The sequence below is a fragment of the Odocoileus virginianus genome, unplaced genomic scaffold (genome assembly GCF_023699985.2).
Source record: "Odocoileus virginianus isolate 20LAN1187 ecotype Illinois unplaced genomic scaffold, Ovbor_1.2 Unplaced_Scaffold_26, whole genome shotgun sequence".
Lineage (NCBI taxonomy): Eukaryota > Metazoa > Chordata > Mammalia > Artiodactyla > Cervidae > Odocoileus > Odocoileus virginianus.
Window position 1 is genome coordinate 438930 of NW_027224288.1, and position 14091 is coordinate 453020.

Sequence of the window (14091 nt, forward strand, 5' to 3'; positions counted from 1 at the left end):
CAGCCTGCTCCCTACCACCTGTATATAGAAGTTAAGAGAGTCAAACAGCACCGCTGTTGCTGAAACTCGGTCTCTGTTCACTGGAGTCAAATAGAAACACGGAGACAGAATTTTGGGTGAAGTAGAAAAGAGCAACTTTTATTGCTTTGCCAGGCAAAGGGGGCCACAGTGGGCTAATGCCTTGAAGACTGTGTGACCCATCTTGGAGTGAGGAGTTTTATAGTGTTCAAGGAGCAGGGTGTGATCAGCTTGTGGACAATTCTTGGATTGGTTGGCATCAAGGTGAAGTTTCGAGCATGATCAACCTTCTGCTTTCAACCAGTCTAGGGTCTATTTTCTTGTGGTCAGCAGTTTTCATCTGGACAGGGAGTCTGCTTCCTGTAAAAACAATTTAGGGATATGTGTCACGCTTTTATCTGTATCTTTCAAGGAACTGGGAGTTCAGTGATTCTGTTATGTGGCAGAATTATAGTCTAAATTGTTACCAGTTCCCTAGCCCAACAGCTATTCTTTGTTTCTACATCTTCACATTTCCCAATCATTAACTCTTGAGTCAGCATTTTACTTCAAAAGACAAGGACACAGGGGCTTGTACATGGTTTCAATTCCTATATCATATATGATATATATACACACATATATGCACATACATACATAGGCATATATTTATAAATTGATAATATATTCAGAATATATATATTTTGTCGCATTTTCTCATTAAGGTATAATTTACATTTTAGGTTTTAGTGGCATTGATAAGTCTCTTTGAAACAATACTGCTTGGTTATCTCAGTTATAAGGTAAGTTGTTTTAATTAGAAATTTTCTGCCAGTGGAACACACTACTAGCATTTACCCAGTATTCATCTATTTATAATTCACACTCTGGGGCTAAAGCAAGATCTTCTTAAACCCCTTTAATTATTTTGGGCCTCTCCAGTATGTAAAAAAAAGCTGTGGTAATATAGTAATGTTTTCCTTGGTGGCTTAAACACACTTCACTAATTCCTCTGGTCTAATTTACCCAGTATATGCATGCTTATATTAGGCAAGTGAATGGAATGGTTTGGCTTTTTATTGTTCCCAGCCTCTTCTCCTGATCTGTACAGAAAACACTGAGTCTGTTAGGACTTATGAAAATGAATTCCCTTCATTGTTGGCAAAGCTTTGCTTGGCTAACCCAATTTAACAAATGTTTATTGAGCTCTTCTTTGATGGAGAGGACCACACTGTGCATTGTTTTTTTTTTTTTTTTTCCTCAATGAGTTTACAATCCAGAAATGGGGGTAGGCAGGAGAAGATTACACAATAATAATACAAGGTGGAATAATAAGTACTTCCCATGAGATGCAAATAAATCTCCATGGGGGTTCATCAGTTCGGTTCTGTCACTCAGTCGTGTCTGACTCTCTAGAACACATGGACTGCAGCAAACCAGGCTTCCCTGTCCATCACCAGCTCCCAGAGCTTACTCAAACTCATGTCCATCGAGTCAGCGATGAAAACCAGCCATCTCATCCTCGGACATCCCCTTCCTCTCCTGCCTTCAATCTTTCTCAGCATCAGGGTCTTTTCCAATGAGTCACTCTTCACATCAGGTGGCCAAAGTATTGGAGTTTCAGCTTCACCATCAGTCCTTCCAATGAATATTCAGGACTGATTTCCTTTAGGATGGACTGATTTCATCTCCTTGCAGTCCAAGGGACTTGGACTTGAGAAGGAGTCTTCTCCAACACCACAGTTCTAAAGCATCAATTCTTCGGCACTCAGCTTTCTTTATAGTCCAACTCTCACATCCATACAGACTACTGGAAAAACCATAGCTTTGATTAGATGGACTTTTGTTGGCAAAGTAATGTCTCTGCTTTTGAATATGCTGTCTAGGTTGGTCATAGCTTTTCTTCCAAGGAGCAAATGTCTTTTAATTTCATGGCTGCAGTGATTTTTGTGCCCAAGAAAATAAAGTCACTGTTTCCATTGTTTCTCCATCTATTTGCTATGAAGTGATGGGACCAGATACCATGATCTTAGTTTTCTGAATGTTGAATTTTAAGCTGGCTTTTTAGTTCTTCTTCATTTTCTGCCATAAGGGTGGTGTCATCTGCATATCTGAGGTTATTGATATTTCTCCCAGCAATCTTGATTCCAGCTTGTGTTTCATCCAGCCTGGCATTTCGCATGATGTACTCTGCATATAAGTTAAATAAGCAGGGTGACAATATACAGCCTTGATGTATTCCTTTCCTGATTTGGAACCAGTCTGTTGTTCCATGTCCAGTTCTAAGTATTGCTTCTTGAACTGCATACAGATTTCTCAGGAGATAGGTCAGGTAGTCTGGGATTCCCATCTCTTTAAGAATTTTTCACAGTTTGTTGTGATCCACACAAAGGCTTTGGCATAGTCAAGAAAGCAGAAATGGATGTTTTTCTGGAACTCTCTTGCTTTTTTGATGATCCAATGGATGTTGGCAATTTGATCTCTGATTCCTCTGCCTTTGATCAATGCAAAGAAACAGATGAAAATATTAGAATGGGAAAGACTAGGGATCTCTTCAAGAAAATCCCTTCATTCTTTCTGGACTTATTTCTCCACTGATCTCCAGTAGCATATTGGGCACCTAGCAACCTGGGGAGTTCCTCTTTCAGTATCCTATCATTTTGCCTTTTCATATTTAGTATCTCTTTAAGAAAATTAGAGAGACCAAGGGAACATCTCATGCAAAGCTGGGCTTGATAAAGGGCAAAAGTGGTATGGACCTAACAGAAGCAGAAGATATTAAGAAAGAGGTGGCAAGAATACACAGAAGAACTGTACAGAAAAGATCTTCACGACCCAGATAATCATAAAGGTGTGATCACTCACCTAGAGCCAGACATCCTGGAATGTGAAGTCAAGTGGGCCTTAGAAAGCATCACTACGAACAAAGCTAGTGGAGGTGATGGAATTCCAGTTGAGCTATTTCAAATCCTCAAAGATGAGGCTGTGAAAGTGCTGCACTCAATATGCCAGCAAATTTGGAAAACAGTAGTGGCCACAGGAATGGAAGAGGTCAGTTTTCATTCCAATCCCAAAGAAAGGCAATGCCAAAAAATGTTCGAACTACTCCTGAACTGCACTCATCTCACACACTAGTAAAGTGATGCTCAAAATCCTCCAAGCCATGCTTCAACAGTACACAAACCATGAACTTCCATATATTCAAGCTAGATTTAGAAAAGGTGGAGGAACCAGAGAGAGAGGTCATATCTTGGGAAGAAAAGAGCTATTAAGCAAGAGTCCTTGAACCAGTGATTTCATTAAAGTAAGATCATAATTTCACTAAAAAGAAAACAAAAGGCAGAACAACAGGGATTTGTAGAATTACCAAAGGCATAAAATAAGAAATGTGCATATAATATTGGAAGAATGAATAAATATTTAGGTTTGGGCAGCATATGTTGTGTTTGGGAAAATATTGTTGGGATAAGTTTGCTAGAGTATTGTGAGGGCCTTGTAGAGAAACCTAGAATGGGAAGTTGGTGCAGGACGTTGAACATGAGAGTTCTATAATTGTAACTAAGTTTTAGGAGTATTAGTTTGGAACATCTGCACAACCAGAAGTCAAAGAGATATTCCACTGAAGTCCATATGTTCTGCTAAGACACAATTGCAGTAGGAAAGGAAAAGTGGGAGTGAAGTTTTGGCCAGGTGAGAGGAATAAACTTTCAATGCAGGGAAAGTCATGAAAGTAGAAACTGAAGAAATCATCAACTGATTGGTTGAGATAGAACAAGAGAACAAAATATGAAGTATCAGTTTAAGATTTCCTAAATCCAAATGACAGTACAAGGCAGTAAGACCAAGAAAAATTACATCAAGGAAAAAAAATCAGATTGGGTTCAAGATAGATGGAATAATGGAAATTGTTTGGGGAATGATGAATTTGAGGTATTTCTGGACAAATAGGTGTGATATGCAGACAACTGAAAAGGAAGATCTGGGACTTGCAGAAGAGATTTATTAGGCATTGGCAGTCATTTCCAGTGAAATGATGAAGGAAGTATGCAAATCCATTAAGGATGGGATAGTAACTAATGGAGAAGAGATGACCCATGTTAATGGAGATGCTTATGTTGTGGGTCCTGAAAGAATAGAGCAATGAGGGCGGACAGAGGAATAAGTGAGAAGGGTGGAAAGTCTTCCAAATGGTTGTCATAATGATCGCTGATTTCCAGTTCACAGCTATTGCATGTACTGTATCAACAAGCACACTCAAGGTTCTGTTTTGGGGGGATTCTTATCTAGCATATAAATCTTTTTCTCACTTCATAACATAAAGTCTTAAAGGCAACATTCTGTTGACTACTTTTTAATCTTTAATTTAGAGCAAGAAATCTTTTCAAATTCACCTTTTTCCCTGTCTTCCTTTATAAAATTCTTATATGCTCCACCTAAAGAACATAATAGCAATGTCTAATCAGGTGAAATGGACGAATTAGAAAAAGTAGAAAGAAAAGAGTGAGTGGTTTCCAAATAAACACAGATGCATTGATTTACTGATTGTGAGGAAAATAAAATACTAGGAATGACTAAGAAAAAAATGTTAGATGAAAGATATGAATGATGGCAGGTTTAGTAAGAAGCTTGAGAAAAGCCATTGGGTTTACAGTTTAGGGGATCATTCGTTATTCATCCTTAAGAGACTAGTTTCAATGGAGTACAATTGAGAGTAAAATTTTCAAATGAAGACTGTTGATTGGTCAGTACAGGAGCTCACTAAAAGTAGTAGAATGAGGTGGAAGATTGCCTTGTGATGTTAAGAATCTGCATCATGTAAAATGAGCTGGTAGAAGGGCAGGAAAAATGATGGATGAAGCAAGATTTATAAAAAGTAGGAATAAGCTAGGTTAGGAAGTTGAGGATTACTAATTAACTTTGAATACATTCTGTTCTTTTCTGAGAACACTGAAGATGGAAAATGGTGCCTGAAAGAATATTTTGAAGTTGGAGGAGATAAGCTGGAAAATTTTGCATATAGATAGCCACTCAACCCTAACTTACCTAGAAAGTACTAGCTTAGTGACAGAGTTTAGAAGGAGATGTTGAAGAGGGCTCTTTAAATGATTAGTGAATCTCCTCATCAAAATAGATGCTTCATAAATATGTTGTTGTCAAGTTGCTAAATTGTGTTAGACTCTTTTGCAATCCCATGGGCTATATCCATTAGGTTCCTCTGTCCATGGGATTTCCCAGGCAGAAATACTGGAGCTAGTTGCCATTTCCTTCTCCAGGGGATCTTCCTGATCCAGGATCAAACCCATGTCTCCTGCATTGGCAGGTGGATTTTTTTTACTGCTGAACCACCAGGGAAGCCCATAAATATGTACTGATTGACAAATTTGGATTTTGGAAGCCTAGGAGAATGAAAACAATCAAGTAAATTAATATCCAAGGTGTTATCTTCTAAGGTCCTTAGTATGCATGTGATAAATGTTGAATGTGATATATAGAAAGTGAGGTACTGAAAAATAAGGATGTGGGTGTTTTTCTCTAATTTAATGAAATATTTTCCACAAGCGTATCTACAAATACATAAACTGGTCAAAATATTAATCTGCATTTGTGAATGTATTTGCTGCAAATTCTAATTAAAACTTAATATGAAATTAACTTTGAGGCTTTAAATGCTAGTAGTCATTTAAAAAGCACAGACTCAAGATGGAATTATAGTTTCCTCTTGTGATTTTATGGTGCTGACCTTTATGATCAATTAACTCCTGGCATTTATAACATGAGAGCAAAGATTATAAGACCTAGTAGGTAGGGCTAGATGATGTATAATATTTTCATTCTTACCTTCATAGACATTAACATCTAGGTCATGCTGGCTGGGTCTTGTGTATTACAACACGAAGGCTGACAAGGGCTTATGTGACATGGGGAGGATGGGTTGCTGTTAATTACCTTCTTTTTGTTCATTGTTGTCTTCTAGTCATTAAACCATGTCCAACTCTTTTGAGACCCCATGGACTGTAGCCCACCAGGCTCCTCTGTCCATGGAATTCTCCAGACAAGAGTACTGGAGTGGGTGGCTATTTCCTCCTCCAGGGGAATCTTCACAGTCCAGGGATCAAACCCTGAGTCTCCTGCATTGTGGGCATATTCTTTACCATCTGAGCCACCAGGGAAGCCCTTTTCCTTTCATATGTTCAGTCAAATTTGTGAACTCTTCTGACTCAATAGCTGTTGGATACACTGTTGGAACGAATAAGTGATAACTATTTACAGCACATATATAAGGTATATCCATATAGCAGAACTTCAAATGAGGTCCTTCCCTCAAATTAGGCTTTTAAGAAAAATTATAGACAGATATGAAGAAATGGATATTGCATTAGGAGTGAAATCCATTTCTAATATTTGCTGTTTGATATTTCTAGTTCTGAATATAAAATCTACATAGAATTTTCTCTTATTTGTTTATATCTATATGTATACACAGATAATGTATATATTTACATATACAACATATATGTTTGTACACACTATTTTAGACATTCTAAAATAAGCATGACTTAATCCTTAACTTAAAAGGTTTAAACTATCATGGAGACTAAAGATTTTTAAAATCAAAAGACTTAATAGGTAGCAGCAAAGTGAGCAAAAACTCTTTAAAGTGTATGTTAAAGTTCAGTTCAGTTCAGTTCAGTCGCTCAGTCGTGTCCAACTCTTTGCGACCCCATGAATTGCAGCACGCCAGGCCTCCCTGTCCATCACCAACTCCCAGAGTTTACTCAAACTCATGTCCATCGAGTCGGTGATGCCATCCAGCCATCTCATCCTCTGTTAAAGTTAGATAATAATTTCAAAATCCCTGACATTCATTTCTTTTGTCCTCTGTCATACAGACAGCAGGTCTGAACTTAAATCATCATTCTGTTCATGTTTGTCACAATGTGGCAAAATATCCATGAGGCTTGCCTGACAAGAAAATTCTTATTCCTCTGTCACATGAATACCGTCTGTGTCTTTATCAACTGTTTTCAAAAATATAACAGTACTCTACATACACATTCATTAAATCAAAAGGAGACAAAAATGCACAATTTCCAAACCTCTGATAATGAAAATTCACCACACCTAGAAATCTTTGGTTAAATCTGCAGTTCTTTTTTCTATACAGTAATCACTTTATAAAAAGCATCGATTCTGAAATGTTAGCATCATGAGGGACTTATTTCTGGAAAAGAACAAAGAATTCATCCTAGGACTCCTAGATCCTGGTGATTCTGCTTATTATGCCACAGGAATGGCAAATCTAAGCGTCATTGGGTTTACGTTTAGATATACAAAGTAACGCTACCATAGAGATGTTCCATATTTTAAACTCACTAAAAGAAGGTTAAGTCTTCTGGATTAAATATTTTAAATATAGGTATTCTTAATATTAGAGAAGAAAGTGCTTTTTAAGAGTCTCTTGTTCCCAATTTTGGCTAACAGCAAGTAGATTACCATAAGTCTTATACTTTTTAAAGTGATTTTTTTTTTTAGAGTTACCTAGGTAATAGTTCTAAACTTGTACTTTCTTTTATGATAAAAATAAAAGCTTGGTACATTTTAGGATATCATCTGTTTTCTTGAATTTTTATTGGTTGAGGAAAGTTGCATCCATACCAAATATAAAATAGATTAAATTTTATTTATATTTTACTGAATTATGTCAATAAGAAGAGGAACATGGAGAGTTCTACATGCTTAGAACAGTTAAAGCTACTTCTTAGAAACTATCTTTTTTCTTTAAGAAGTTACCTTTTGGAAGAAGTCTAATGCCTTTCATCTCGTTCAGGAAAATATGATTAAGCGGATCAGGTATTTAACTTTATTTTGAAAGGTATGTGCCTGCCTTTTGGATCTTATTCCACACTTCTCTACATAGTGCCATCTCTAGATTTATGCTTTCTCTTTTTGCCATAATTGCTTTTATCATGAGCCTATATTATGTAGGCTCATGGGGACCCCCTAACAGCCAATGCAACTTTTGGATAATTTCTCTATTTTTCATCAGCTATTTTTAGGGGAGATAATTTGTGAATTTATCTTTAAGTTCAGAAGACAACCTGAGATTTTAGAACTAAACCTAATGAATATAACTGAAAAAGACATTTATTTTTAGCAATGAGTAGATTGCCTCCCTGTATAACTTTAGATTGTGTAAGTCAGTCCTCAGGTGGAAGTTCATTATTTGCCACAACATACACATGCACACACACACACACACGCGCGCACACACACACACACACACACACACATTAGCTATGAATCAATAGGAGCGCGTTTGACATAATGCAGATACAGATTTTATTGAGGAGCTTCAGACTGGCAAGGACTGTGCTTGAAACAGAGCAAAGAATTATGACCTAAATGTATGCTCTCACCTGGACCATATGAAATTCAGTCACATGAGTGCAGTGAAGTTGCTCAGTCATGTCCGACTCTTTGTGACCCTATGGACTGTAGCCTACCAGACTCTTCCATCCGTGGGATTTTCCAGGCAAGAGTACTAGAGTGTGTTGCCATTTCCTCCTCCAGGGGATCCTCCTAACCCAGGGATCGAACCCAGGTCTGTTGCATTGCAGGCAGATGCTTTACTATCTGAGCCACCAGGCAGGCCCAGTGCTCTCACCTGGACCACATGAAATTCAAAGTCAAGTGTTGATTAAATATATAAAAACAAATGGAAAAAAAGGAAGACGGATGTTGATGGAGAATCAAAAAACCAAGTGTGGGAGTCTGATCTTGTCTAGAGTGTGTAAAGAGGAGGTGAGAAAAGTCTCAAAACACTCAGAAGATTTGGATTAATAGCTGAAAGATGTGTGTGAGTAAAGGAAAATTGGGGAGAGGAAGGTGGGGAGACCAATCAGGAGGTTAGAGTGGGAATAGAGTTAAATTGAGAACCAAACAATCCAAGATACATTCATGAATCAGAAAGTCTTATTCAGCAATTATACTTAGGATGAGGTGGTTAGATAGCATCACTGACTCAACAGACATGAATCTGAGCAAACTTTGGGAGATAGTGAAGGACAGAGGAACCTGGCGGGCTACAGTCTATGGGGCTGCAAAGAGAGACCTGACTTAGCGACTGAACAACAACGGCATGTGAAAAGAAGATGCAAAATTTCTCCAGGATCTTTGGTTTTTGTTGCTGGAGAGTCAGCTAGGACAAACATCATATATTTTACTTTTAGGTTGTCCATTTTATTGGCATATAGTTGCTTGTTGTCATCTCTTATAATTCTTTTTGTTTCTGTAGCATCAGTTGTAACTTATTTTTCCTTTCTGATTTTATTGATTTGAATCCTCTCACTTTTTATCCTGATGAGTCTGCTAAAGGTTTATCGATTGTGTCCATCTTCTTGAAGAGCCACCTTTTAGTTTCATTGATCTTTACTGGTGTTTTCTTTTGCCTCTATTTCATTTTTTCCTGCCCTGATCTTTATGATTTCTTTCCTTCCACTAACTTTGAGTTTTATTTATTCTTTTTACACTAGTTGCTTTAGGTGTAAGGTTAGGTTGTTTATTTGAGATTTTTCTTGTTTCTTGAGGTAAGATTGTATTGCTATAAACTTCCTTCTTAGAACTGCTTTTGTTATATCCCATAGGTTTTGGATTTTCATGTTTTCATTGTATTTTAAATTTTACTTTTAGACAAATTACCCACAGGTGCCTTTGAAGCATTCATGTGAAACAACACATTAGACAGTGGAGATCTGAAACTGACTCTCAGATACAATATTGATCCAGGCTAGAGATATAACATTGGAAGTCATTGGTTTATTATTGATAATAAGTTGAAGTTGTAACATAAATGAGATTACCTAAAATGGATATATAGCCAAGTACTCTTGAAATGCTTTCTTCCAGAAAATTTCTGTTGAGCTTTGTGGTCATAAGTTTAATGATTTACATGATTGCATTAGGAAGACTTAAAACAATAAATTTTTTTGAGTGTTTCCATCCACATGGATCCAGGAAAAAAAATACAAATGCTTAAATTCAAAATCAAAGCAATTATACCAGAAGGGAAGAGAATTATAAAATATTTGGAACTTGCATGTATTCAATATCATGCTTATTGAACTCTAATGGTCACGGAAACAAATAAGTTCTGCAAAATGTTAAAAACATGTATCAAGGTAGTTAGTGGTGAAGGTATGGGGGTTGGGGCATTCCAAGCAGAAGGAGAAGTGTGAGCAAAGTTATAAAGGATGAAATAGCCTAGCTCGTTCAGAGAACCATATCAAAATCAGTTCTATATGTGGTGAATCTATAGCTGAATTCAAGATGGGTTAGGAATACAGTAGGTACAAGTCAAACCAGTAGCCATAGTTCAAATTGTGAAGCTTCATATGATATAATGAGGAGTTTGGATGTTGGCGATGGAGATTTGCCATTTCAGAAAGATTCTCTGACTTGGAATATGGAGGATAAATCAGAAATGAACCCAATTGAATCACATTTTAGTCATCAGACTCTCTTAGTGGTTTGAGGGAAAGTAATAAAAAATAAATGTTGTGTTAGATCTGGAAATGAAGAGAAACATCAGAGGTGTGGAAGCTTTTGGTTTACTATGAACTAAACTTTTCCAGTGTTCCACAGCTAAGAAAACTATTGCTAATCTTAATGTACATTAGCAGAAAGATCCTGCCATGTGACCAGTGATAATGATTCCCACTACATCCCCCTTCTCTGGTCACATCAGTCTCTCCTCCTGTGTAAAATCATTGACGTTAAGGAACAATGTACAATGACTAGTAAAAAATACGGTGAGGAAAGAGTAAGCCAAATGTTACGCCTTCTGGAAACTGAGTCATGTAAAAAACTGTTAAATGGTAACATTAACCAGCGCAATAAAAAAAAAAAGAACTGTTGCATAATGAAAATTAAGTATAAATGGTTTATTGAATACACCTGATTCAGTGCAAGTAGAAAAGCCTTTAGCCTGTCCTATGTTTCTCCTTCAAACCCAGTCATTGTCCTTATGAGCTGTGCTGATCCAATGAAATCTGTTAGGCCCCTTAGTTTTTTGTTTTTTTTTTTTTTGCAAGACAAATCTCAATTTAGTATTTAAGAGATAGTGTTCAGTATATAAAACATTTAATGTTCTCATCCAGTTTTAGCTTTTTCTAAGCTGGAAACTTCCCAGGTGGCACAATGGTAAAGAATCTATCTCCCGATGCAGGAGACATAAAAAGTGTGGGTTCAGTCCTTGGGCCAGGGAAAGTCCCCTAGAGGAGGAAATGGCAACCTGCTCCAATATTCTTGCCTCAAAAATCCCACGGATTGAGGAGCCTGGTGGGCAACAGTCCGTGGGACAGCAGAGAGTCAGACACGACTGAGCATGCTGGGAACTCAGTGGGGCAAGGATCTTCTCGGGAGGCTTCTCCTATGCCCACCTCCTCCTCGCCTGAAACCAGCTGATCGTGGTTCCTCAGGGCTGAGGAGGCACCAGGAGAAGGGAGGTCCTGGCTGACTGGCCCAGGAACAGTCTGTGGTTGGGTTGCTCTGATGGCAGATACAGGCGGGGCTTCTGTGGTTCTCCTAAGGCCTTTGGCGGAAGCTCCTTGATGCCTCAAGCCCTGGCTTCTGGGTGTCCAAGGGCCACCATCTGTTAAGATTCCCTGTCTCCTCAGGCCCGCAGCTCTTCTGAGTCTGAACTTAAAATGGCCATACATTTTAGTTCCGTAGGGTCTATATCTTATTCCCAGAAAATAAGTCCTTCTGTCTTAGTATCGGTGTAAGTGTAGCCTGCTCTTATCTCAACATTCTTTCTCTTTGCTTTGCTGTTTTGGGGTTTTTTTTTGGGGGGGGGAGGGGGGTGATGTTTTAGGTCTTAGCCAAAAATAGCCCCTATGTCTGAGTCCCCTTGCAGAGCTGGAGGTGATGAGGGAAGCATCCTTACATCTCTACACAGAGATGAGAGAGATCCTTACAGCTCCGTGCCTTCCACCTGCTCCTCCACCATTTTTTATTTAGCTTGCAGACGGCTCATGAACCAGGGATAACAAAATCTCTTACTTACTGTTTTAGCAACCCAGACGATCCCCGATGTAGAAGTTGCTTTATGACGTGGCAGTGTGCAGGGAAAGATTAAATTAGCCAAGATGGCCTGGTCAGGCCCTCTTGCCCCACAGCCTCTTGCTCTTGCTCCACCTTTTGTAAACAATGTTCATGTAATAACTCAAGTCACTTATAACACTGCACATGCGCATCATGAGGTACTTGCTTGGTCACGAGCTACGTTAGGGATATGAGAGCGCCACCTAGAAAGTGGCTGCCTTTTACTGCTGCGTCACGGCTGTGTCCATGGGGTCAGCCACGGAGGGGAGAATGTAAGGTGTCTGTTGTTACGGCTGCAGGGTCAGCAGGAGAGAGGCTGTGGCATGGCTGCTCTGCAGGCCAGGAGAGAATATACGTATCTGCAGTTCCCACCTCTTCTCTAGCCTCCTACCAACATCTTAGCTCACACCTTGCCTCCCCTGGGTTCAGTGAACACTGACACCAGCAAGACAATTTGGCGTCATGAGCAGGATCGGCGATGTAAGGTGTTTTACATCTCTGTAATGTTGTAAGACTTTGGGACCTCAAGAAAAATAAAGAATCCCAATATTATAGCCAGTGCGTGCTCAGTCGCTTCAGTCGTGTTTGAGTCTGTGCAACTCCATGAAATGTAGCCTACTAGGCTCCTCTGACCATGCGATTCTCCAGGCAAGAATACTGGAATGGGTTGCCATTCATAACATAATTAGACACTGCAGGAGCCAGATTTCAAGTTGCCTTTCTAACAGATAGTTTTGTTTTGTTTTTTTTTCCTTAAAAGAATAAACTGCGTTAGGAAGTTGGGAGTTCTTTTTCACTGGACATCCATTAGAGAAAGTTTCAGGAATGACCTATTAGTCAGTGCAATTGCCCAGAGCTGCACAATTAGAAGGATCTGTGCTTGTTTGAATGCTCTGATGTCACCTTCTTGAAATTACTCATAATTTGTTAATAAGAGGCCCTGCATTTTCATTTTTCACTGGGCCCCACTAATTATGTAGCCAGACCCGATTAATATTGTTGTACTATGTGGGTTGGGAGACTAGAATCCAGATGATTGAGAAAACTCTGCCTTTAAATCTTATTAATCTGAAAACAATGTTAACTCCCGGGGCCATTGTTATATGTGTGTGTTTGCAAACTATTTAATATGCTTTATATTATGATATAAAATTAAGATGGAGTTACTTTTTCATTGATTCTGTAAGGTTTCTTAATTGTTTTATTTTTACTAGTAACTTTTATGATGCAATATTATATGATTAAAATGTGCCATGTGCAATATTCATGGATTACTATGAGCATTTGGTTTACTTAAACTCTGCAAAATTGAGAGGGCACAATTACATGTAGCAAAATAATCTCTAAAAGTTATTGCTACATTTCTAAATAATGATTTTGTATTCTGTTCATGTAAGCATCCTTATTGCTAGCAGAATTCTGATGCTTTTTCCCCATTTAATGGGATTCAGTTGTAATTGACTTTTATTTTTATTCTTTTTTTTTTTTGGAAGGGAAACATCTGGGAACAGATTTTACGAATACCCTTCATCTTGGAAATAATTAATGCAGTTCCCTTCATTATCTCAGTAAGTCCTAAAAGAATCTTTAAAAGAAATAATTGTGTTATTAGTCATAAGTAAAGTCTTTAAATCTAAATAGCAATAAATAATATATTAGCTCAGATGAATGAATTTAGGCTTTTGTAATGTATTAAATCATGGTATTAGAAAATAAATAGCAAAGTCAGTTATAACTGGATTATGAAATTAAGTGAACATTAATGAGATTTAGTTCAATAGCAAAATGAAATGCATTTTAGGAATATATACTCTAGAGGTACCATTTAAACGTGTTAATTTTATCTAAACAGATTAAAAATCAATCACTTCATTTCTTGTGTATATTGTAGAGTTTAAAGAAATAAAAGCCAAGTAAAACCAACTATTTATAAAAGTTTCTCATGCTGAGAATGTTTATCTTTAGTTTAAGCCATAGGATTTATTAAATCCA

The 14091-nt window shown here is 37.8% G+C and overlaps 1 protein-coding gene across 1 annotated transcript in view; it reads left to right on the plus strand.

Annotated features, from left to right (window-relative positions):
- Positions 1 to 14091, plus strand: part of LOC110147418 (potassium channel subfamily T member 2) — a 237532-nt gene that overhangs the window by 144797 nt on the left and 78644 nt on the right. Inside the window, exons 5-6 of the mRNA XM_070463093.1 lie at positions 741 to 800; positions 13593 to 13667. Coding sequence (XP_070319194.1) covers positions 741 to 800; positions 13593 to 13667 — 135 coding nt within the window. The remainder of the gene's footprint in view (positions 1 to 740; positions 801 to 13592; positions 13668 to 14091) is intronic.